Genomic DNA, 27357 nt, shown 5'->3' on the forward strand with positions numbered 1-27357 from the left:
AAAGACAGGAGGGCTTCCCTAGTGGCGTAGTGGTTGAGAGTCCGCCTGCTGATGCACGGGACGCGGGTTCATGCCTCAGTCCGGGAAGATCACACATGCCGCACAGCGGCTGGGCCTGTAAGCCATGGCCACTAAGCCTGCGCGTCCGGAGCCTGTGCTCCGCAATGGGAGAGGCCACAACAGTGAGAGGCCCGTGTACCGCAAAAAAAAAAAAAAAAAAAAAAAAAAGACAAGAAATAATAAGTATCAGAGAGGATGTGGAGAAAAGGGAGCCCTGTTGGTGGGGATGTAAATTGGTGCAGCTGCTATGGAAAACAGTATGGAAGTTCCTCAAAAAATTAAAAAGAGAACTGACATGAGATTCAACTATTCCACTTCTGGGTATTTATCTAAAGAATACAAAAACACTAATTTAAAAAGATAAATACACCCCTGTGTTCATTGTGGCATTATTTACAATAGCCAAGATATGTAAACAACCTAAGTGTCTATGATTGGATGAATGGTTAAAGATATACAGATTACAGTGCAATACTATACAGCCATAAAAAGAATGAAATCTTGCCACTTGCGACAACATGGATGGACCTTAAGGGTACTATGCTGAGTGAAATAACTCAGGGGGAGAAAGACAGATACCATATGATTTTACTTATGTGCGGAATCTAAAAAACAAATGAACAAACAAAACAAAAACAAACTCATAGATACAGAGAAAATATTGGTGGTTACCAGAGAGGAAGGGAAGTGTGGAGAGGATGAGATGGGTGAAGGGGATCAACTATGTGGTAATGGATGGTAACTAGATGGTAACTAGTGGTGATCACTTTGCAGTGTATACAAATATCAATTATAATGTTGTACACCTAAAATTCATATAATGTTATATATCAATTTTACCTCAATGAAAATAATTGAATTTTGTTCTGTAGACGGTTAATTTACTTGTGCATCAAATCAATCCTTTGAATCTTGTTTTTAATCTGTATTAGTGTATGTCTAAAGCAGCCTTTTCTCTAGGGTTAGATTAGCCCTAATACTAAGGCTTTGCCTTTCTGGTGTCTTTTCTGAACGCCAAACTTGGTCACGAGCTTTTTTCACTCTGGTTTAGTGGAACTTTAATGTCTTCCAGTCCCATGTAAGCTCTGGAATCTCCACACAGCTCACAGCTTTCCAGTATCCATTATTTCGCGAGCATTTTTCTTTGCTCCACCTCATGTGGTCTTACGCTGGCTTGTGCAGCTTTTGAACCAAAAACCCAAGGAGATTCCTATGCAGCTATCTGGAGCTTCTTCTTTGTTCCTCTCTGGTGTCCTGCCCTGCAAATTCCAGCCTTAATGGTAGCCTTGAACTCCCATCCTGTTCTCTTTGGCCTAGTAATACCACTGTGCCCTCTTTGGGCTACCCCTTCTTGTGCTGTGGTTCAGAAAGTGCCTCTAGGCAGAAGACCATGTAATCATGAGACTCATTTGTTTCTCTTCTCTCAAGGATCATAGTCCTTGACTGACTATTGTTCAGCATCTAAAAACAGTTGTTTCAGATATTTTGCCTAGTTTTCTAGTTCTTTGCAGTGGGAAGGCTGGTCTGGTACCAATTACTTTGTCATGGCTAGATAGGGAAATCTCAAATTGGCTTTAGGTTTTGCATTATACTTTAAGAGGCTTTTCCAGTGGTTTCTCTTGGGGAGGGTGAATAGTGACTTGGAAGGAAGTATTGGGTATTCTGGGTGTTGGTACTGTTCTGTCTCTTGACTTGGAGATGCCCCTCTTGAGTCTGTGAATATTCAGCAAGCTGCAAACTTAAATTATGTCCATATTTCTTTATGTAAAATATATTTTAATGTCTTCCTTATTCCAATATTAATTTTAGATCCTTAAAAAAGCTTTTCAACTTTTATTAGATAAATATTTGCTATGCTTGCACAAAGGCTAGACCTCCAGGGCCATCAAGTCAAGACTGAAAGCAGAAAAGCACTGTGTTTGCTCTAGAGATTAGGAGGGGGGAGAAAAAGTGAGGTGCTGACAATAAGAGGGAAGAACAAAAATGTCTAGAAGAATTTATTAACTGTCTCTCTGTTTCTCTTCAAACAATTCAATAATCTCTACATTATTCATTATTGTTTTGTGGAGTAGATTTTCCTTTGGGTGTGTGATGGGTGCTAAATTCTGTTTTAAATTTGCACAGGGATAAAATCAGAGGCTTTCTTATAGGTTATACTAAGAAAGGTCTTTCTGCTCAAGATAATAAAAATGTTTTTTCTATTTTATCTTTCTATACTTTCATAGTTCTTATTTTTAAATTTAAAGCTTTAATATCATCTGATAATTAATTTTGTATATAGTATATGATAGATATCTGATTTTAAAAATTGGTTAGACAATTATCCTAGTACCATTTATTAAATAATCTATCCTTTTTTCTTCTGGTTTAAAATGCCTCCTTTGAGTCATGTGGGACCCACCAGCATGCACTGAATTGATCTGGTTGTGCCTTATACACACACACACACACAGAGGCATAATGACTGATTTTTTAGAATGAGTTCCTCTAGGATAGCCCTTTTTTTCTCTAAATTAGTTTTTTCTTTAAATTTAACCTTCGGTTTTGAGTCACTTAGTTGCCTGTTGCATCAAATGATTCTTTGGTTTTACAGGTTGTCTCCCAGTGATGCCAGATGGGATCAGCACAGCCCCAGGTGCTAGTTGCTAATGCCTATAAAATAACCCCCCCACACACAAAGGAGAATCATTTAAGAGTTCTTTGGACTTCATCTTCAAAAGTAGCCAAAGAATTCAAGTGACAGGTTATCCCAGAAAATTTTTTGCAGTTAGTGAAATTAGGCTATAACTAAGAACATTCAGAATATCACACACACAGTTTAGGTATTCTTGGTATAGTGGTGGGACAGCAGTGATTATAAAATGAAAGTAATTAACATGTGTATGCTCTGTTGGGGGAGACTAAAGGGAAACAGGTGTTCAGCCTAGAAAAACATTTCTCAGTGGATTTCCTATGAAGTCAATGTGTCTTGGGTTTAACTTTGAAACAAATTAAAAATTTTTTAAATTAAAAAAAAAAATGCCTCCTTTATCATATACTAATCCCTATGATTATATGGGTCTACTTGATCTCATTTGTTTACCTACATTTTTCCTGACCCAGTACACCCCTGTTTTAATTACTTTATAATATTTTTTAATATCTCCTGATACAGGTCTACTCCTCTCAGCCTTCTTTTTTCATTTGTGCATTTAACTGTCTAGTGATCATATGCATTTGGAGAGCTTTCATGTATCTCAAAGGCATTCACTGTACAAAAACATATTGAGAAAGGCACCATGCTGAATCACCAAAGGGGCTTATAGTCTGGTTGCAGATAATAAGTAGACAATTAGGGGACTTCCCTGGCGGTCCAGTGGTTAAGACTCCACGCTTCCAATGCAGGGGGCATAGGTACAATCCTTAGTCAGGGAACTAAGATCCCACACGCCATGTGGTGTGCCCCTCCCCCCCAACAAAGTAAACAATTAAATATAATTAGATAATTACTAAAATAGAGTCAATCCAGGGGAGGAAGTGCCTGTCATGATTGGTAGGTACCTTTAGGACAACTCTTCTAAGATAAGCAGTAATTGATCATAGAGAAACACTGCGGGGAAGACATTTAAAGCAGAGGGACAACTATTGCAAAGGCACAGTAGCACAAATGAGTATGGTGTGTTCAGGGTACTATATGTGGTTCGGAATGGTTTCTTTTATTCATTTATTTGTTTATTCATGTTAGATTCAGAGTCAGCTAGACCATTTGAGCTTGTGTCAGACCATGAAGGGCTTCAAGATTGTCTCTCAGAGACCACTCTAGTGGTAATATGGAAAATTGCTTAGAGGTGAGTGAGAAGAGAGGTCATGAGATCTGAATGAGGAAGGTAAGGAAGAGGAGATGGAGATCTGACTAGACCCAGTGTTTGGATGTGGTGTGAAAGACAAGAGGAATTCATTCATTCATCATTCATTCAACAAGTTGAATTTAATGAATGTTAAATGAGAGTTCTTAGGTTTCTGGCTCAAGCATAAGGGGAACTGATGGTGCCATCTCCCAAGACTGTGAATACAGGAAGTGTTTAAAGTTTGGAAGGATAAAGTTGATTTCAGATTTGGATATTCTGAGTTTGAGGTGCTTGTGGTACACCCTGGTATAAATGTCTAATAAGTGTTATGTGTATAGTTCTGGTGTTTGAAATAAAAATTTGTTATCTATGTATGTATAAGTGGTTATTGAAGTCATGGCCAAGATTGCCTAGAAAAAGTTTGTAGACTGAGAAGAGAGTGCATATCTAGGGGAGATGCCAGCTTTTAAGGGAAAGGAAAAAAGAAGTTTCCTCCAAAAGAGTTTACTAAGTGGTCAGAGAATTGTCATGGAAACCATGAAGGAGGGAGCAGTTAATGTATTAAGCAATGGAGAGAGGTAGCAAATGACTAAAAACTGAATCCAATGAAAAGAAGCTCACTGGTGACTATAAGGAGAAGAGTTTCAGGTGAGAAAAGATGATAGAAGTCAGGAAGCAAGGAAGTATAGATAGACAGTATCCAGAACAAAATTCAGCATCTTTCCCTCCAATGTGACTCCTCTTCCTGTTATCTTAGGCACAAATATTCCGCTCAGCCTCCTAAACCAGAAATTCCTTGAACACCTAATCCCTTCACTCTCACTTAATATCCTTGTCTAATTAGGGCATTACTCCCCTAGATTCAACTTCCTTAGTTAACATTTCTAATATTCCAGAAGGATAAATCCCAAATATCATGATTATCTATGGATGGTGTTATTAGAGATGATTTTTATATTTTTGTTTGTTTTTTCAGTTTTTTTTCTGGAATAACTAGTATGTATTTACTCATGTAATTAAATAAAAGTTTTAAAATAATTTTTCTCACATTATCTCATACCTGACATCATCTTTGTTTCCAGTCCACTACCCTGGGTCTAGCTGGGATTATTACAATAACTTCTTAGCTTCTCTTTCTGCTGCTAGTGTGGCACTCCTCTAATTCTGTCACTGGGCAGTAAGGATAAGCTTTGTAAAATACAAATCTTAATACATCTCTCTCCAGTTAAAAAAGTTCTTCAATGGTTTCAGATATCTTTCAGGATTAAGTTCAAACTTCTAGCACTTTGTGATAATGCCCTTGTCTTATCTCACCTTTTTCCATTCTCCTATTCTTTGCTTAAAGCTCCTTTTCAAAGATAAGCAGTGGTTAAGAATCCGCTTGCCAACGCAGGGGACACAGGTTCCATCCCTGGTCTGGGAAGATCCCACATGCCGCAGAGCAACTAAGTCCCTGCACCACAACTACTGAGCCTGCACTCTGGAGCCCACGAGCCACAACTACTGAGGCTGTGTGCCACAACTACTGAAGCCCACACACCTACAGCCCGTGCTCTGCAACAAGAGAAGCCACTGCAATGAGAAGCCCGTGCACTGCAACGATGAGTAGCGTGCAGCAACGAAGACCCCATGCAGCCAAAAATAAATAAATAAATAATAATAATAATAAAAAAACAAAGCTGTTCACAAAAGCTGTTTTCTCCTCCTTTCCTTTGTTAATTCCCTCTCATCCTTTAAATCTGTTTAATAATCATTCTCCTTAGGAGACCTTCACTGCAGCTCCATTCTAATTTAGACACTCCTCTCTTCTGCTATTGCAATCTATACACCTCTCAGTGTCATCACACTGTATTAATGAACTTGTTCATCTTTTCCTAATTTGTTGGCTATTTTTCTTCTATGAATTTATTATTCATATCTTGTCCACTTTTCTGTTGAGTTGTGCTTTTCTTATTGATTTGTAGTAATTCTTATCTACGTGACAAATATTTTTTCTCAGTCTGTTCCTAGAGTTTATTTTTTGGTGCTTAAAAGTTTTTTTTTAGTGAAATATATCAAGGGTTTAAGTTAATAGTTTTGCATATTGCTCAAGAAGACCTCTATTCCAAAGATATAAATTTACTTGCTTATGTATTCCTTCTAATATTTTTGTTTTGTTTTTTATAGTTATCTCTCGGAATTTGTTTCTGAATAAGCATCATCCACATTATTAGTCTCTGGGTATTTTTTTTTTTTTTTGGCTACATTGGGTCTTCGTTGCTGCATGCGGGCTTTCTTTAGTTGCAGCGAGCGGGGGCTACTCTTCATTGTGGTGCATGGGCTTGTCATTGCAGTGGCTTCTTTTGTTGCAGAGCACAGGCTCTAGGCGTGTGGGCTTTAGTAGTTGTGGCACATGGGCTCAGTAGTTGTGGCTCACAGGCTTAGCTGCTCCGTGGCATGTGGGATCTTCCCAGACCAGGGCTTGAACCCATGTCCCCTGCCTTGGCAGGCAGACTCTTAACCACTGCGCCACCAGGGAAGCCCCTCTTCGTCATTTTTTATGGTTGAAAATCTATTCAACATATTTATTGAATGCCCTCTTAGGTGTTGGCACTGTCATCTCCTGGGGGATACAATGGTGGACAAAAAGACAAGGCCCCTTACCTTAATGGAGCTTACATTCTAGAGGTGGAGGCAGACAATAAACAAGTAAACAAATAATCCAAATAATTATTGCTTTTAATAACGACCATGAAGGAATTAAATGGGAAGCTACCTCTTAGAGTGGTCACTGAAGGTGTTAATATAAGTAGGCAGAGGATGTGTACATAAAACAGTTCCACTGAATGGTTCTCCCATCATTTACCTAACCATTCTTTGGTGTTGGGTTTTTAGATTGCTTCCCCATTAACTATTATACTAAGAAATAATCCCGTTAGGAATAACTCCCTCTGCATGTTTATTCCCACAGAATAGCTTCTTAGAAATTTAATTACTGGATAGGAACAATCAGTATTTTTATACACATTACCAAGTTACTTTCAAGAAGGAATTCCAATACATTCACCAGTGAGTAAGCTGAATACCGCTCTGAGAGGTAGGAGTGGAAAAAGTAACCGCCAAAAAAGGTACGTTTGGGATCTGAGAAAGGAAAAGATAAATATGCTGACCTGGATTTACAAATGAGGGGTGGCAGGGCGATGACGTGGGAAAGCATTGGCTTGGGAACAAGAAAACTGGATTCTAAACCGATTTCTGCCACCCTGTGACCTTCACAGATTACAGGCTCCTTGAGCCTTAGTTTCCTGAAACTCGGTGGGTTCGGCTCAGGCTTTATGTTTTCCAACATCTTCAGAGCAAGCATTGTCTAGCCCCTCCAGATTCGAGACAGATTCTCGAATTGGTAGAGAAGGGAGTCAGCTGAATCAGCATCCACCACGAAACTCCAACTAATCATTCCCGGGCACTTCCGGTCGCCAGGACAAAGGCATTACAGTCTCTGAGATCGCACTTCCGGATAATTAGAGCTGCGCGTTGGATGCCTGCGTCTCTGAGTCACACCCGCTGACTCCGGTACCGTGACTGCGCATGCTCCGCGCAGTCATGAAGCGGGGCGGGGCAGCAAGTGGGGCGGAAGGGGACCGTGACTAGTCTCGCGATTACTGGGCGGGCGCGAGCGCGCTATCCTCGGGGGCGGTGCGGGGCGGAGCCTAGTCCGAGTAGGCGCTGCGGGTCCTGGCTTAGTGTTACTGTGCTTGCGGGCCTGAGGTCGTTTCAGGTGAGGTCGTCGTCCCGGAAGTGGCTGTGGCTGTGGCCCCTGGGTGTTGTAAAGAGCCTGCCGCGTAGTTGTTGTTAAGGGGCCGCGGCATCACCCCGCTTCCTCCACCTTCCCTGCAGCAGCCATGACGAAAGGCAGAGTTGTCGAAAGGTCGCAGACGGGGGCACTCCATATGACCCCTCCGGGGGACAAGGCAGTGGGGCCGCGGGGTCCCTCGGCGCCAGGCAGCGGAAACCACCTGAAGGGTGAGCTCTTCTGGGAGCCAGAGCTGGGGCTGGCCCAGGGGCGGGAGTGTGCCGGGAGGGGCTTCGGAGGAGAAAGGACCCCAGCGGGTTCAGGGGATTTGCGGGTGGAAAGGGGGCCTGTTGGCATCTAGTGGCGGGAGCAGAGTCGGGGACCTAGGCTACGGCCTACCACAAGGCCGGACACCTAGTGGGTTCGTAAATTCTTTTTTAGTTGAGTTCAATTAGAAGAAGGAATGACACTGGCTGGTTGACGCTCAGGGAGATTGTAAGATTGATAATATTGAAGTTAGGCAGAACTGGAAGGAACATTAGCATTCGTTGATTTATTTTTACAGATGAGAAAACTGAGGTCCAGAGTGGATATATAACTTGCACAAAGTCAGAAAGCCAGATTAGTGAAGTATTGGTAAAAGCAAGGATTTAACTACATCCAGGTGCCGCTTCGAGGTAGCAAGAACACTTGGGTTTGCGTCCCTGCTCTACCACTTACGACTTTGGACTTGTTACCCTTCAAAAGCTCAGTATCTGAACTGTACAGTGGGGATGGTGATAATATTAATAATAGTAATATCTATTTAAGATTGATGCGTGGATTAAACAAAATAATTCACATAAAGGATTTAATGTAATGTTTGGCTTATGTGAAGTGAAGGCTGAATAAATGTTAGCAATTACTATTATAGCTAAGATCTCTTATTCTCAAGCTTTTTTTCCACTACGCCATCCTGGCATTTCTCAAGGCCTCAAATATTATTTTAAGAAAAAAATGTACCCAGAAACTAAATACTTTGATTTCATCTGGGCGTAGAGTTTTCATTGCTTTTCAGCTGCTGAAGTGATTTAAGCTCCTAAATGCTTTCAAAGCCCATAAACTTGGAGAAATCCTAACAAATGCCCATTAAGTTGTCTGCATCTTACTCACACTGATGTGTTCCACCACCAGTGATGGGTAAAGAGAGGGTCTTTTAAGAGTGTCTAGCGACATTGTTACTATAGTCATCAGTAAAGTATTATACACTTTAAAAATTTATATATGGATATAATATGTTTAACATTCAGCTGAAATTTTTTTTTTTTTTTTTTTTTGGCCATGCAGTGTGGCTCTTAGTTCCCTGACCAGGTATCGAACCCGGGTCCTGGTAGTGAAAATGCTGAGTCCTTAACCACCGTACCGCCAGGGAATTCCCATCAGCTGAAATTTTTTGAATCAAATTTAAAACATGAAAAATTTAGAAAACGTCTTGCAGAAAATGGTATTTTATTTTCAAATAATTTAAAATGTCTCCAGTCTAATTTGGGTCTTTCAGCTTTATATATTTGGATATTTTTACACCTTATAGACAATAGAGCCAAATAACTTCAAAAACCAGAAATGAAGTGTTGTCAAAGTATAAATCCACTCTAAATGATAGTAACCTTGTTTTGATGATGCTGCAACTGAGAATGACAGTAATCTAAGGGCTTCCTGAAAAAGTATTTTCCAGATAGGAAAATACTTAGGAAGTATTTTCCATGGTGTCCAGATAGGACATCCCTAAAGATTGTCATTCGGTTTGGGATAGCAGTCAGTTATTTTATTATTATTATTATTATGTTTTTAACCTTAAGCTGTCAGAAAATAAGACCTTGAAACTGCCAAAGTGCTTTTACAATTGTTTCTTGTATTTTAACATTTGAACAACACATTCAACAAAGTTATTTTTGTGATGCTGTCAAATGACTTCTGTGGACTACAGATCTATAGGAAGACAGAGGGAAGAGATGTGAAGGCACGCCTTCATAGAGAAGTAGGGTTTGGGTTAGTAGAGAGAACAGAAAAGGATTCTGGGTGGGGGAAACATTAGGCTTGAAGGTTAGTTAGTGTGAACCTTTTGTGTGTGTCTATAAAGAGATAAACTTGTCAGTAGTAGAGGATTTTTTTTAAATTTTTATTTATTCAGAAAAGGAAAGGTTTTAGATAAAAAAATTTTTATTAACTCTTGAGAAATACATGGTAATAGAGTGTTTCTATAAATTCCATGTATTTTTAAATAAATTTGTATTTTTATTAACTGATACATCTACATAATTTTGACAAATAGTTGTCATTGTGTGTATGCTTGAAATATTTTACACCTCACATTGCAGTGTTTGGTACATTTAGTGGATTCCTTGCCTTGACTCTAGTCCGACGTCTGAGTCTTACTGAGGACCGCTGTGATGATTTGAGCGAGGCAATAACACTGAAAGTCTAATTCTTGCATGATTAGAAAGGGTGAGAGACAAGAGGTATTACTACTTGAGAGGCTCTTGACCTACTCTGTGTGCAAGGGTACCTGGACCAGGTGTTTTATTTTCTTTTGTTGTTTGCCCTGGCTGATCTTTTTACTCGCAAATCATAGAAGTTCCCCATTTTGATTTAAGAGAACTCCTAGGACCACGTTTTCCAATATATAGGTCATACCTTTGTGAGCAGTGTGAAATGAATTTGATGGGTAATCATGAGCCATTTAAAAAAATGGAAGAGAAAATAGCAGAGTTCTTTGCATGTAGTAGGGGGTAAGTATTCTTTGAATTTTATTTTTCAATTATATAGATTTTGTGTGTATCAGATCATGATATAAAATACACTGCTTATTGTGGAAAGCAGCCAAAAATGTTTGGGAAACACTGTCTTGAAGTTGGTTTTACAGCTCTTAGGAGGCAGTATTGTTCAAAATTGGATAATAAATCCCTCTCAGATGCCTGTTCTAGGTTCTGCCTTGCTAATGTGGTCCAACAAATATCCTTTGAACATCTGCTATGAGCTAGGTACTGGAAGAAGAAGAAAGCTCTGATTACTGATAACTGGGAACTAAGACTAAAATTGGCATTTGGACATCAACCAAGGTATTAGTATGATGTGTTGATGTCAGTCTCAACCCAGATATTATATATCAGGATTCTTTTGCTTGTAATCAGTAGAAAACACAATCGAAAGCTTTGCTAAAAGGAGGTTTATTGGTTCATATAACCAGAAAGTTGAGAGATTAAGTGGGATTCACTGGCTTCAGTCTGGGACCAGTGGCTCAGTGATATCATCAGGATCACATTTTTTTCATATCTTGTTTTGCTTACCTGATATTAGCTTTACCTTAAGGTTGATTCCTCTTGAAGGTCCAGGTAAGCTAAATGCTTCCTTGATAATTTTGAGAATCTTTTTCTAAGTATTAGCAATACAAATCTAGATATTAACTCTGATTAGATTGCCTCAGATCAAAAGCTTATCACTGTTGTCAGAGGGTAAGAATAACCTAATTGGCTCAGACTGATTCATGTTCAACACCTAAAAAAAGGGAGTAGAAATGAGGCTAAGTCAGTTTTCCCATAGACGTGGATTTCTGTGATGGGTCACTCATGATTTTTCTTTACTGGTGCTCAACCATCTTGGTATAGGAATGAAGAAAGTGAGCTTGAAACACTGATTTTGGGTTAGATTAGCTATAAGGAAAGAGTGAGGATTCTAATCAGAGGTGCTGCTGCATACACCATGGAGTCCAGGCTGGGCATAGAAGGAAGAGAAGTGAGGAGCCCAACAGAGGGAGAAAATGGAGGTGTTAAGCTCATGAAAGAATAAAGATGATCAAGGAATGGCAAGTTGGAATTTAAAATATCCAAGATAGAGCAGTCTCAGGTGGTGTAAGAACTTAGTGTACCACTGGAAGTGGGTGGCTAAAGTTGAATAGAAATGAAAGTATAAGAACTTTGAGGCTGGGTGAATCATCTAAATAGATGTATCTTTTAGGATTATGAAAAGTTTGCTTGAAGCTTGGCTTAGTCTTCGCTGAATAGGGGAAGTGCCTGAAAGTGGTTGATGATAGTGAGGCTGTGTGGGTTGAATGGTAGCAGAGATGCAGGGCATAAATATCAGAGAATGAGCTTTTATACAAGATAGGTAGTGCTCTTTCTTCTGCTGCCTGCAAACATGCTTTCTCTCTGTGTGTTTTTTTAATGGTTAATTCTTTATATTTTATAAAAAAGTTATTTTAACTGTTTAAATTTATACTTGATGATACTACCATTTTTGATTATTAATACATAATTTAAAAAATTTTAAGCTCTTGAAATAAAATTTACTTCCAAAAATGTTACAATAGATTCTTATAACCATAAAAAACTTGTTAGAGGGAATTCCCTGGTGGTCCAGTGGTTAAAAATCTGCCTTCCAGTGCAAGGGACGTGGGTTCAATCCCTGGTCGGGGAACTAAGATCCCACGTGCCGTGGGGCAACTAAGCCCGTGTGGTGCAACTACTGAGCCCGGGCACCCTGGAGCCTGCGCAGTGCAACTACTGAGCCCATGTGCTCTGGAGCCCGCACGCTACAACTAGAGAGAAGCCCACTTGCTGCAACTAGAGAAGCTCGCGCGCCACACAAGATCCCACGTGCTGCAACAAAGAGCCTGTGTGCCACAACTAAGACCCCATGCAGCCAAATAAATTTTAAAAAAAAAGAACTCTGAAATCCTTGTTAGAGTTCCTGTAAACTGTGTCCTCAGGGGAGATGGGTCTTTTGCTTCCTCCTACCTATTAGAATGGTAGGATTCTGTAGGTCTAGAACTAGTGGACTAGATGACCAGTAAGAGTGATTCCTAAAATCTTGTAGATATAAAGATTTTGCTTTTCAAAAGATATTGATATGAAAGTTATAAGAAATAGAGAGCTACTACAGGAGCATTAAGGTTAAGTTTTGATTTTTCAGGGTAGATATATGCATATTAGAAGTTAGAGAAGAGTTGCTTGTTAGTGGGAAGAATTAGAGATATTCAGTGAATGGAGATGAGATAATTCTGAGAGCAAGATCTGCAAGGAAGTGTGTTGGCATTTGATGCAAAGATAAGGGGAAAGAGGGAAGTGGAGATAATTTCATGAACAGATCTTGAGGTAGAGATTGGGAAGCTCTCTAAAGTATGGAGACAGCCTCATTGGTTGAGAATAGGGGGAAGTAGAATTAAAGGCTTGAAGACTTGAAATAGCCCTTTTGGAGGGTACTGTAAAAGGATTATAGTTTGCCAGTGATAACCTTAATTGACGATAGAAAAGCAGGAAGCATATGAACTTGTAAGCCAGGAGAGCACAATGATCTTTCTCTAGCTGTACCTTTGGCCTGGAAGGAGGTTGGAAAACAGATAATGGGATAATTGAGAATGGGAATTAGTATGATGGAAGATTTGGAGGTTAATGAATGTATAAAGCACTGTTGTGGGTGGCTCTAAATGCTAAATAACTTGTGTCTAATGCAGCCAGAAGGAGGATGCACATTATAAATGTGTATGTTACACATTCAGATGTTGAATCATTAAAGCAAGGTTTATAACCTTTCTTTTTTTTTTGGCTGCACCTTGGACTTGCGGGATCTTAGTTCCCTGACCAGGGATCGAACCTGGGCCCCCAGCAATGGAAGTGTGGAGTCCTAACCACTGGACAGCCAGGGAATTCCCAAGTTTATAACTTTTATCTCTGTTCAGAACTAAATGAATTACGTGCTAGCCTCTAGATTTATTAGAACTATACTAAAAAAGAATTGTGGAATCATAATAGGGAACACTCCCTGTTTCCAAGTTTGTGTGAAAGAATGGAGAGCTTCAAAATTGACTCACTTAGTTTTATTGCATTATTAGCTGTTTTCTTGTGTTTACATTATGCTGAGTACAATGCTTGAAAAAGTTTTCCTTTCAGAGAATGAAAAAAATAGGTATCGAGTTAAACTTGGAGGTTAATTTTGTTCAACAAATGTCTATATATTTCATCATCCAACTGTAAGGCAACAAGTAGCAATCAGAGAGATGTGTACTCAAGGAAGGCTTAGGGTGGTGTTCTGTAGTCCAGTTAAGTCCACACCTTTCTCTCCTCGGACTCCTTACTTAGGACTTGTGAATTAATGATGGGAAGAAGAATATTGTAGTTAAATTTTAGAGTTGCCATGCAAAATGTCTTGTTTAATTTTTAATTTAAGAGGACTGTTACCTACTGAAGTCTTTATTTAAAATTTTTTTTATTGGAGTATTATTGCCTTACAATGTTGTGTTAGTTTCTGCTGTACAATGAAGTGAATCAGCTATATGTATACATATATCCCCTCCCTCTTGGACCCCCCACTTCCCACCCATCTAGGTCATCACAGAGCACCTCGCTGAGCTCCCTGTGCTTTATAGCAGGTTCCCACTAGCTATCTATTTTACAGATGGTAGTGTATTTATGTCAGACCTAATCTCCCAGTTCATCCCACCCTCCCCTTCCCTGCCTGTGTCCACACGTCTGTTCTCTATGTCTGCATTTCTATTCCCGTCCTGCAAATAGGTTCATCTGTACCGTTTTTCTAGATTCCACATATATGCGTTAATATATATTTGTTTTTCTCTTTCTGACTTACTTCACTCTGTATGACAGACTCTAGGTCCATCCACATCTCTACAAAGACCCAATTTCATTTCTTTTTATGGCTGAGTAATATTCCATTATATATATATGTACCACATCTTCTTTATCTATTCATCTGTTGATGGACATTTAGGTTGTTTCCATGTCCTGGCTATTGTAAATAGTGCTGCAGTGAACATTGGGGTGCATGTAACTTCTTGAATTATGGTTTTCTCAGGGTATATGCCCAGTAATGGGATTGCTGGGTCATATGGTAGTTCTATTTTTAGTTTTTTAAGGAACCTCCGTACTGTTTTCCATAGTGGCTGTGTCAATTTACATTCCCACTAACAGTGTAGGAAGGTTCCCTTTTCTCCACACCTCTCCAGCATTTATTGTTTGTAGATTTTTTGATGATAGCCATTCTGACTGGTGTGAGGCGATAACCTCATTGTAGTTTTGATTTGCATTTCTCTAATAATTAGTGATGTTGAGCACCTTTTCATGTTGCCTCTTGGCCATCTGTATGTCTTTGGTGAAATGTCTATTTAGGTCTTCTGCCCATTTTTGGATTGGGTGGTTTGTTTTTTTGATATTGAGCTGCATGAGCTGTTTGTATATTTTGGGATTAATCCTTTGTTGATTCATTTGCAAATATTTTCTCCTATTCTGAGGGTTGTCTTTTCATCTTGCTTATGGTTTCCTTTGCTGTGCAAACACTTTTAACTTTAATTAGGTCCCACTTGCTTATTTTTGCTTTTATTTTCACTACTCTAGGAGGTGGGTCATAGAAGTTCTTGCTGTGATTTATGTCGAAGAGTGGTTTTCCTCTAAGAGTTTTATAATGTACAGTCCTACATTTAGGTCTTTAACCCATTTTGAGTTTACTTTTGTGTATGGTGTTAGGTAGTGTTCTAATTTCATTCTTTTACATGTAGTTTTCCAGTTTTCCCCGCACCACTTATTGAAGAGGCTGCCTTTTCTCCATTTTATATTGTTGCCTCCTTTATCAAAGATAAGGTGATCATATGTGCGTGGATTTATCTCTGGGCTTTCTATCCTGTTCCATTGATCTACATTTCTGTATTTTTGTGCCAGTACCATACTTTCTTGATTACTGAAGCTTTGTAGTAGAGTCTGAAGTTGAGGAGCCTGATTCTTCCAGCTCCATTTTTCTTTCTCAAGATTGCGTTGGCTATTTGGGGTCTTTTGTGTTTCCATACAAATTGTAAAATTTTTTGTTCTAATTCAGTGAAAAATGCCTTTGATAGGGATTGCATTGAACCTATAGCCTGCTTTGGGTAGTATATTCATTTTCAAAGTATTGATTCTAACAATCCAGGAGCATGGTATATCTCTCCATCTGTTTGTGTCATCTTTGATTTTTTTCATCAGTGTTTTATAGTTTTCTGAGTACAGGTCTTTTGCTTCCTTAGGTAGGTTTATTCCTAGGTATTTTACTGTTTTTGTTGCAGTGGTGAATGGGATTGTTTCCTTAATTTCTCATTCTGATCTTTCGTTGTTAGTGTATAGGAGGGCCAGAGACTTCTGTGTGTTAATTTTGTATCCTGCAACCTTACCAAATTAATTGATTAGTTCTAGTAGTTTTCTGGTGGCATCTTTAGGATTTTCTATGTATAGTACCATGTCATCTGCAAACAGTGATGGTTTTACTTCTTCTTTTCCAACTTGTATTCCTTTTATTTCTTTTTCCTCCTCTGATTGTTCTAGCTAGGACTTCCAATACTATGTTGAGTAATAGTGGTGAGAGTGGACATCCTTGTCTTGTTCCTGATCTTAGAGGAAATACTTTCAGTTTTTCACCATTGAGAATGATGTTTGCTGTGGGTTTGTTGTATATGGCCTTTATTATGTTGAGGTAGGTTCCCTGTATGCCCACTTTCTGGAGAGTTTTTATCATAAATGGGTGTTGAATTTTGTCAAAAGTTTTTTCTGCATCTATTGAGATGATCATATGGTTTTTATTCTTTAATTTGTTAATATGGTGTATCACATTGATTTGCATATATTGAAGAATCCTTGCATCCCTGGGATAAATCCCACTTAATCATGGTGTATGATCTTTTTAATGTGCTGTTGGATTCTGTTTGCTAGTATTTTGTTGAGCATTTTTGCGTCTATTTTCATCAGTGATATTGGCCTGTACTTTTCTTTTTTTGTGGTATCTTTGCCTGCTTTTGGTACCAGGGTGATGGTGGCCTTGTTGAATGAGTTTGGGAATGTTCCTTCCTCTGCAATTTTTTGGAAGAGTTTGAGAAGGATAGGTGTTGGCTCTTCTCTAAATGTTTGATAGAATTCGCCTGTGAAGTCATGTGGTCCTGGACTTTTGTTTGTTGGAAGATTTGTAATTACAGTTTCAATTTCATTACTTGTGATAGGTCTGTTTATATTTTCTAATTCTTCCTGGTTCAGTCTTGGAAAGTTGTACCTTTCCAAGAATTTGTCCATTTCTTCCAGGTTGTCCATTTTATTGGCATAGAGTTGCTTGTAGTAGTCTCTTATGATCCTTTGTATTTCTGCGGTGTCAGTTGTAATTTCTCCTTTTTCATTTCTAATTTTTTAAATTTTTATTTTTTAAAAAATTATTTATTTATGTCAGGTCTTAGTTGTGGCATACAGGATCTTTGTTGCAGCATGCAGGATCTTTTGTTGCAGCCTGCGGGCTCTTCGTTGTGGCGCATGGGCTTCTCTAGGTGCGGCACATGGGCTTCTCTCTTTTTGCAGCACGTGGGGTCTCTAGTTGTGGTGAGCGGACTCAGTAGTTGCAGCACGTGGGCTTAGTTGCCCCGCAGCATGTGGGATCTTAGTTCCCTGACCAGGGATCGAACCCTGCATTGGAAGGCAGATTCTTAACAACTGCACCACCAGGGAAGTCCCTCATTTCAATTTTATTGATTTGAGTCCCCTCTCTTTTTTCTTGGTAAGTCTGGCTAAAGGTTTATCAATTTTGTTTACCTTCTCAAAGAACTAACTTAGTTTTATTCATCATTGCTAATGTTTTCTTCATTTCTATTTCATTTATTTCTGCTCTGATCTTTATGATTTCTTTCCTTCTACTAACTTTGGGTTTTCTTTGTTCTTCTTTTTCTAGTTGCTTTAGGTGTGAGGTTAGATTGTTTGAGATTTTTCTTGTTTCTTGAGGTGAGATTGAATTGCTATAAATTTCCCTCTTAGAACTGCTTTTGCTGCATCCCATAGGTTTGGGTTGTTATGTTTTTGTTGTCATTCATTTCTGTGTGTATTTTAATTTCCTCTTTGCTTTCTTCAGTGATCTCTTGGTTATTTAGCAGCGCACTGTTTAGCCTCCATGTATTTGTGTTTTTTACAGTTTTTTCCCTGTAATTGATTTCTAATCTCATAGCGTTGTAGTCAGAAAAGATGTTTGATATGATTTCAATTTTCTTCAATTTTCCGAGGCTTGATTTGTGACCCAAGATGTGATCTATCCTGGAGAATGTTCCATGTGCACTTGAGAAGAAAGTGTTTTCAACTGCTTTCAGGTGGAATATCCTATAAATATCAATTAAATCTATCTGGTCTGTTGTGTCATTTAAAGCTTGTGTTTCCTTATTTATTTTCTGTCTGGATGATCTGTCCATTGGTGTAAGTGAGGTGTTAAAGTCCCCCACTATTATTGTGTTACTGTCTATTCCCCCTTTTATGGCTGTTAGCATTTGCCTTGTGTATTGAGGTGCTCCTATGTTGGGGGCATAAATATTTATAATCATTATATCTTCTTCTTGGATTGATCCCTTGATCATTATGTAGTGTCCTTTCTTATCCCTTGTAACAGTCTTTATTTTAAAATCTATTTTATCTGATATGAGTAATGCTACTCCAGCTTTCTTTTGATTTCAGTTTGCATGGAATATCTTTTTCCATTCCCTCACTTTCAGTCTGTATGTTTCCCTAGGTCTGAAGTGGGTCTCTTGTAGACAGCATATATATGGGCCTTGTTTTTGTATCCATTCAGCTAGTCTGTGTCTTTTGGTTGGAGCATTTAATCCATTTACATTCAAGGTAGTTACCAATATGTATGTTCCTGTTACAATTTTGTAACTGTTTTGGGTTTGTTTCTGTGGATCTTTTTCTTTCCTTGTGTTTCCGCCTAGAGAAGTTCCTTTAGCATTTGTTGTAGAGATGGTTTGGTGGTGCTGAATTCTCTTAACGTTTACTTGTCTGTGAAGCTTTTGATTTCTCCGTTAAATCTGAATGAGATCCTTGCTGGGTACAGTAATCTTAGTTGTAGGTTTTCCCCTTTCAACATTTTAAATATATCCTGCCTCTTCCTTCTGGCCTGCAGAGTTTCTGCCGAAAAATCTGCTGATAACCTTATGGGGATTCCCTTGTATGTTATTTGTTGGTTTTCCCTTGCTGCTTTTAATATTTTTTCTTTGAATTTAATTTTTGTCAATTTGATTAATATGTGTCTTGGTGTGTTTCTCCTAGGGTTTATCCTGTATGGGACTCTCTGCATTTCCTGGACTTGGGTGGCTATTTCCTTTCCCATGTTAGGGAAGTTTTCAACTATGATCTCTTCAAATATTTTCTCATACCCTTTCTCTTTTTCTTCATCTTCTGGGACCCCTGTAATGCCAGTGTTTGTGCGTTTAATGTTGTCCCAGAGGTCTCTGAGACTGTCCTCAATTCTTTTCATTCTTTTTTCTTTATTCTGTTCTTCAGCAATTATTTCCACCAGTCTATCTTCCAGGTCGCTTATCTGTTCTTCTACCTCAGTTATTCTGGTATTGATTCTTTCTAGTGTATTTTTCATTTAGTTACTGTGTTGTTCATCACTGCTTGTTTATTGTTTAGTTCTTCTAGGTCTTTGTTAAACATTTCTTGTATTTTCTCGGTCCGTGCCTCCATTCTATTTCCGAGATTTTGGATCATCTTTACTATCATTACTCTGAATTCTTTTTCAGGTAGGTTTCATGTTTCCTCTTCATTTATATGGTCTTGTAGGTTTTTGCCTCGTTTCTTCGTTTGTAACATATTTTTTTGTCGTCTCATTATTTTTGATGGCTGGGGCTGTGTTCCTGTCTTACTGGTTGTTTGACCTGAGATTTCCAGCACTGGAGTTTGCAGGCAGCTGGGTAGAGCTGGCTCTTGGTATGGGGATGAGGACCTCTGCGAGACCTCAGTCTGATTAATATTCCTGGGGTCTGAGGTTCTCTGTTAGGCCAGTGGTTTGGACTCGGTGCTCCCACCACAAGAGCTCAGGCCTAACCCCCAGCCTGTGAACCAAGATCCTGCAAGCCACCTGGTGTGTGGCCAAAAAAAAGAAAAAAGAAAAAAGGAGCAGAACAATAACAAAGAATAAAAAAGAAATAAAGTTAGAAAGATAAGAAATATACTAGATAAAATACAAATAAAAATGAAATAGCAACACAGTAAAACAGAACCATAATAGCAAAAAGAAAAAAAGAAAAAGAATAAAAGCAGGAAAAGGCCTTGGCTGTGGGGGAGGGGCAGACTTAGGCAGGGGCAGGGCCTAGGCTCAGGACTGGAAAAGCCCTGGCGGGTGGGGGGCGGGGGTTAGGCTCAGCACAGCTGGAGGGGGCCTCACAGTGGAGGCTCAGGCCTGGGGCCCCAGCAGGCTTGCTGGGACCCAAGTGGGCAGGGGCAGTACTGGCCAAGTTCCCTCTGATCCTCCGAGGTTCCCTCCCTGTCCCCACTGATCCCCTTTCTGTGGGTAGGGGATCACAGTGTGCCTTCCGTGTGCCCCTCCTCAGTGCCCACCTCCCGAGCGTGGGAACCCCTCCCCTCCCCCAGCCACCCCTCGGGGCACTGGTCCCATCTCGCCTCTACTTTTCCTCTCCCCCTCCCTCTCACACCCCCAGGACCCACGCAGATGGAGGGGGCTTCGGAGGGTGGAGGATCAGCCCTGGGACTTCATCAGGCTCCCTGGGGCCTGAGTGGGTGGGGGAAACGCTGGCCACGTTCCCTTCCAATCCTCTGCTCCCCTGACGGTCTCTCCCCATCCCCATTGATCCCCTCCCTGTGAGTGGGCCCCTACAGGCGTGGGAACCCTTCCTCTCCCCCAGGCGCCCCTCAGGGGTGCCAGTCCCTCCTGCCTCCATTTCTCCTCCCCCCTCGCTCCCCCCCATGTCCTACCCGGTCGCTCGCAGGTTCCTCCTGTTCCCTTAGGTGTCCAAAGTTCCCCACCATCACCTGGTAGGTGCCCTAGTTGTGAGGAGATGCAAACTCAGTGTTCTCCTGCTCCACCATCTTGACTCCGCCCACTTGCATATGATTTTTAAGATAACACTAAGATTACCTTGTTGGAGAATGCAAACATATTCTCCCATTCTTGGAGTCACAGACAGAGCCACCCAAAACATTTGAGGTTCAACTATATCCTGAAGCCCTTGGTGTAAAGAGAAAGTGTAACATTCATCAGTTGCATTAGTGAATCTGTGGGTTCTTTCTCATGACAGTTTGAAGTAATTGCCAGATTACCTCATTTTTCTTAAGAGGCCATTCTGCCTATGCTGTTATCTCCCAATATAGATATATAAAATTGAAAGTCAGTGATAGCATTTAGAGCAATGCCCTTTTTTCCCCTTTGGCTTATCAACAAATCAGTGCTACAAATTCTGGTGTTCTGTTTTTCTGTGCTTCTAAAATGCATATATCCCTGCAAAGAACTATGGCCAGTTAATAAACATCAAATATGGTAGTATTTAAAATTTAATGTTACAGTGTTCTGGGCAAAAGTGTGAACAGTTTCTTGGGAGGAAAACCTTTCAGGAAATTATTTACTGGCTTGGAATACTGTCTTCCTCTATATTTATCTTAATTATAATTTTTTTTTTTTTTTCAGAGAAAGCCTGTGCAGAAGCTGGGTCAGCAAGAATGTCGCTTCTTATATTGGTGTCCATTTTCTTATCTGCAGCTTTTGTTATGTTTTTGGTATATAAAAATTTTCCTCAGCTTAGTGAGTAAGTATACTGAAAGAAGTGGAAAATGTTGACATTTATAGAGATGAACGTGCATTGAAAGTTCAACTAATTTAAGGAACAGAACTGGCATAATAATTGTGTGTCAGCTCTCATGGCTTGTAGCAAGTTCATATTGACACTGTAATTTAAATACTTCTTTCCAAATATATTTCTTGATTTTCTATGCAAGGTTCTCCTAGCTCTGCTCCTCTAATTAAGGCATCTTTCTAATGGCTATGTTGAAAAACATAGCCACATTAATAAATTTATTGCATATTATTTTTTAATGTTAGTAGTGACCAAGTAAATTTATATTGCAGTCCATAATAGATATTGACCTGCAGTTTGAGAAATACTGATGCTCTTTTTCTCTGCTTTATCCCTTTTTCCATCCCTGTTTTCTCCCTTCCTACTTTTCCGTGTCACCATTTTTTGTTTGCCTCTATTCATCCATTTACTTCCGCACCACATCTCTGTCTCCTAGCTCTTTTTCTCTTCCCTGTTTTATAGAAATGACATGGTTTGAATAGGTACTTTTCACTGTCAAATGCACTTTGTAGAAAAACTTGTCTATCTAGTATACAGCCACAATTCCATAACAAAAACCTTGGGAGTGAAACGTATTTCAGAATTTAGGACTTTTCTATTTTGGAAAGATAACATGGAATAAATACTGTATATTATGTAGTATCTCCAGCAGGATCTGGGGTAGCACCCCATAATCAAATACATTAATATTTTTACAGTGAAACCTGTATTATAGAAGACTATGAAAAACTGTATATAAGTGTGGGTCAATTTTTGCTGACAGATTATAAAGAACTTTTGGTTTTCAGAGGTTTTTGAATTTTAGGGAAAAGATTATAGACCTGAAACATACTTTATGAGGATTAAATATCCCTGGGTTATTCAACCACAATAACAACACCCTTGGGTAATGATAGATTACATCAGAGACTACTAAAATGTAGTTAGACTTTCAACCAGGGCCAGCTTGGTGTGGTGATGGATAACTGTGAAATGTGATTTCAGGGTATAAGGAAGTTCCTGTTTCCTCTAAATTTCTTTCATTAACACTTTCTTATGCTTGAAATTTTATAGTTAAACTTATTTTTATTTTAATACTTTGATTTCTTACGTGAATGTAAATGCCTTTGGGAGGATAGCATGTTATATTGTTATGTTAATATTAGTATCATTGAATTTTAGATCTTTTCTCTTTTTAATCAAAGGAGTAGGAAATAAAGAGCTGACTGAAAGAGGGAAAGAACATAGAGTGTAGATAAAGGTTGTTTTGGATCCCAATCTGCTCTAAGAAATATAACACTTTCGTATAATAATATGCTGTTATAAATCTTTTATATTCTGCCTATTTCTTTCGATGTGTGTATATGTGTGAGATGCATGCACACGCCTATAAAGAGCTTTTTTAAGCTTTTAAATTTATAAATGAGAAAACCCATTTTAGTTCACCTGCTATTTTTATAGGACTTAAACAACATTCTGTCATTGTTTTGCAAGGTTAGTTAAATTTCATCATGTAAACAACTGGGTACAATAAATGGGTACAATATACATTAAACACAAAGATGATTATTTGGGGCTTTTATAAACAGAACATTCAGTTCCAAACAAGGCACCAAATATAAAGTAAAATTAATAGAAAGTGACAAGTGTTTTAAGTTTTTATCTGAACTTTGAGCTGGGATATTCAAGAAAAGATGTGAACTATAAATTCATTGAAATTTTTACTTAATTTCAGTTGTAATTGATTATTGACTTCAGTTTATCATGAGGATTACCCAAAATGATGTTCAGTATGTTTTAAATATGCTAACATCAGTGGTTCATTTCTTAATTCAAAATTTACTCCAGTGTTTGAGCAAATGCTTTTTAACCTTTAGTTTGGGTCATCCTGAATTTTCAAATGGATTACATATCTCATGAAATTATATTAAAACATTAAAAAACAAATAATTTATAGACTTTGAACTTAAATTTTGTGAATTTATGCTTAGCATATTACAGATCAAGGCATCAAATCATTTTGGATAGAACTTCATGTTTTGAACTTGACTTTGATATGAATTATCTTGGCAAATTTCTATTTAAAATTTTTTTTCACTTTATTTCTTTAGAGAAGAAAGAATGAATATGAAGGTTCCCAGAGATATGGATGATGCCAAGGCTCTAGGAAAAGTTTTATCCAAATATAAGGACACCTTTTATGTTCAAGTACTTGTAGCTTACTTTGCTACATATATTTTGTATCCTTTTAACTGAAAAATGTTTTCTAGTTTTGTTTAAGAAAAAGGTTTTAAAAGATCTGCTGCTCAGTTATATGTAACTATTTTTCCTTTTAAAAAATTTTAATGCAGTATAACCTTAAATAAAATATTGAAAAATGAGAATGAAAAAATTCTCACTTTAATCCTTTCTCTTCAAGTCAGTTGTCATTTCTGAATATTTATTACCAGTTTTTCTATTTTCTGCTTATTTCAGTTATAAACTTTTTTTCTTTCCTTTGTATTATTCAAGATAATCATTTTATTTAGGATTATTTTATTAGTTAATTGATTGTCTTAATTTAAATAATTTTGAATTAATAATCACCATACCATAAATTTAAAAAAATTCCCTTAGGTTTGAAGATATAATTTGTATTTAATTTTTACTTTTCTAGATGTTGTGTTATGAATCATTTGCTCATGATTTTTTTCTTCCATTTGATGGTTTTCTTGGTAAAAAATCCTATGAGAGTAACTAGTCATGTAAAGGATATGAATTTTTTTTTTTTACAGTTCTTAGTATGTATTTCTTTGTTTTATATAGAAATATATGTTGTATTTTAACTAGACAGGAAAATTGCTTTATTCTTTCTACATATTTTCAAACTGCCTATGCAACTGGTGATTAGCCTTCCAATTTGTGGACGTTAATTTCTAATTTTTGTATCTTTTATTCTAATCCAACATATTTTTATAATCTTCTTGGTTAATGAAAGACATTAACTCTTTTTTTTTTTTAAACATCTTTATTGGAGTATAATTGCTTTACAGTGTTGTGTTAGTTTCTGCTGTATAACAAAGTGAATCAGCTATATGTATACAAATATCCCCATATCCTCCCTCTTGTGTCTCCTTCTCACCCTCCCTATCCCACCCCTCTAGGTGGTCACAAAGCATGGAGCTGATCTCCCTGTGCTATGCAGCTGCTTCCCACTAGCTATCTATTTTACATTTGGTAGTGTATATATGTCAATGCCACTCTCTCACTTCGTCCCAGCTTACCCTTCCCCCTCCCTGTGTTCTCAAGTCCATTCTCTACGTCTGCATCTTTTTAATTTATTTAATTAATTTATTTATTTATGGCTGTGTTGGGTCTTCATTGCTATGCACAGGCTTTTTCTAGTTGTGGCGAGTGGGGGCTACTTTTCCTTGTGGTGTGCAGGTTTCTTATTGCAGTGGCTTCTCTTGTGGAACATGGGCTCTAGGTATGCGGGCTTCAGTAGTTGTGGCATGTGGGCTCAGTAGTTGTAGCTCGCGGGCTGTAGAGCGCAGGCTCAGTAGTTGTGGTGCACGGGCTTAGTTGCCCCACAGCATGTGGGATCTTCCCAGACCAGGGCTTAAACCAGTGTCCCCTGCATTGGCAGGCGGATTCTTAACCACTGCACCACCAGGGAAGTCTCTGCATCTGCATCTTTATTCCTGTCCTGCCCCTAGGTTCATCAGAACATTTTTTTTTTTAAGATTCCATATATATGTGTTCGCATACGGTATTTGTTTTTCTCTTTCTGACTTACTTCACTCTGTATGATAAACTCTAGGTCTATCCACCTCACCAAATAACTCAATTTCATTTCTTTTTATGGCTGAGTAATATTCCATTGTATATATGTGCCACATCTTCTTTATCCATTCATCTGTCGATGAACACTTAGGTTGCTTCCATGTCCTGACTATTGTAAATAGTGCTGCAGTGAACATTGTGGTACATGACTCTTCTTGAATTATGGTTTTCTCAGGGTATATGCCCAGTAGTGGGATTGCTGGGTCGTATGGTAGTTCTATTTTTAGTTTTTTAAGGAACCTCTATTCTGTTCTCCATAGTGGTTGTATCAATTTACATTCCCCCCAACAGTGCAAGAGGGTTCCCTTTTCTCTACACCCTTTCCAGCATTTATTGTTTGTAGATTTTTTGATGATGGCCATTCTGACTGGTGTGAGGTGATAGCTCATTGTAGTTTTGATTTGCCTTTCTCTAATAATTAGTGATGTTGAACATCCTTTCATGTGTTTGTTGGCAATCTGTATATCTTCTTTGGAGAAATGTCGACATTAACTCTTGATGTTGTAAAGGTAATCATTTTCCTTTTCCAAATCAGCTTTCTGAAAGGCATATTAATTATTTTGTTAATTCTCTCAAAATATTTCTATTCTTGCTTCCTCTCTTATTTCCTGAATTTCTTTTGGTTTTTTGAACTTTTCAGCTAAAATTTTTTTCTCATAAAATTCAATAGCATTTTATTTTCTTGGATTTTTATTGGATTAGATATTATGTATTTAACATATAGATGTTCCTGTATTTACCTCCTTATGCAGATGTTTTGAGTGTATACTTAAAACACATTGGACCAGTTATTCCTGGCATAAACAACTTAGTGACAAGTACGGTTATAATAGCTTTTGCTGCTAATACAAACATTACTCCTTTACCCAACTGGTGAAGATAACATTTATATTTAGATAGTGTGCTATGTGTGGGCACTTTGTCATTATCCTCCCTATTTATTAGAAAAATTCAAATTTGGGGGTAATTTGAAGAATGATTATTATGCACCTGTCTTTCCACAGTTCTTTGGAACAGTTATTTGTAAAGTAATTTAATTATATACTGACTGTTCTAAGAAATTCACACCTGCTGCCTTTTCCTACTTCCCATTTCATCACTTATCTGTAAAAACTAAAGTGTTAGGCTTGTAGGTTATTTTGCATTTATAAACTTTAACCATAAAAAATATTTTCCCCAGGGCTTCCCTGGTGGCGCAGTGGTTGGGAGTCCGCCTGCCGATGCAGGGGACAAGGGTTCGTGCCCCGGTCTGGGAGGATCCCACATGCCGCAGAGCGGCTGGGCCCGTGAGCCATGGCCGCTGAGCCTGTGCGTCCAGAGCCTGTGCGTCCGGAGCCTGTGCTCCGCAGTGGGAGGGGTCGCAGCAGTGAGAGGCCTGCGTACCATAGAAAAAAAAAATTTTCCCCAAATAAGAAACATTTGGTTCAGCCCTTTCATTTGTCTTTTGTAAGGTTTTTGTGAACATTTTGTGAATGAGGCATATAGTTTCTATTTACTTTGGAAAGTCATCTTTTTCTGCCCCATTTTGCCCCCTAGCTTTGGAAGGATTCATAGCTGAGGGATAAAGGGGATACCCATCCACAGGGCCAGAGAGCCAGTTAGCATAAGTGAATCTAGACCATCTATGGCAGAATAAATGTTGTAGCCTAGTTGTCTTAATATCCATATGTAAATTAGTAGAAAAAAAGAAAGTGACTTGTAGAAAGTGAATTAAAAGTATAGGAATAGGGACTTCCCTGGTGGTGCAGTGGTTAAGACTCCACGCTCCCAGTGCAGGAGGCCCGGGATTGATTCCTGGTCAGGGAACTGGCTCCCACATGCATGCAACAACTAAGACCCAGCACAACCAAATAAATTAATTAAATAAATATATTTTTTAAAAAAGGATAGGAATAGGTTTATTATTATAAAATACATTTGGTTTAAAATTTTCAATTTTAAATGAATCATTGGTTAATATTGTCAATTCAGCAGGTTTTATTGCATATGGTTACTATTTGCTTAATAATTAAGGTATTGTAGTGATTCTGCATTGTTTTAGATTTTTAAAAAATTAATTTATTATTTATTTTTGGCTGCATTGGGTCTTTGTTGCTTTGCACGTCTTTCTCTAGTTGCGGCAAGCGGGGGCTACTCTTCATTGCTGTGGCTTCTCTTGTTGTGGAGCTTGGGCTCTAGGCATGTGGGCTTCAGTAATTGTGGCACATGGGCTCAGTAGTTGTGGCTTGTGGGCTCTAGAGTGCAGGGTCAGTAGTTGTGGCTCACCGGCTTAGTTGCTC

General features: G+C 38.5%; 1 protein-coding gene across 1 annotated transcript in view; it reads left to right on the forward strand.

Moving 5' to 3' along the window:
* Positions 1–7565: 7565 nt before the first annotated feature.
* Positions 7566–27357, forward strand: part of TMEM41B (transmembrane protein 41B) — a 30476-nt gene continuing 10684 nt past the window's right edge. The window contains exons 1-3 of the mRNA XM_004279204.3: positions 7566–7889; positions 21112–21229; positions 23368–23496. Coding sequence (XP_004279252.1) covers positions 7769–7889; positions 21112–21229; positions 23368–23496 — 368 coding nt within the window. The 5' untranslated portion in view covers positions 7566–7768. The remainder of the gene's footprint in view (positions 7890–21111; positions 21230–23367; positions 23497–27357) is intronic.

Source organism: Orcinus orca, chromosome 8, assembly GCF_937001465.1.
Source record: "Orcinus orca chromosome 8, mOrcOrc1.1, whole genome shotgun sequence".
Classification (NCBI taxonomy): domain Eukaryota; kingdom Metazoa; phylum Chordata; class Mammalia; order Artiodactyla; family Delphinidae; genus Orcinus; species Orcinus orca.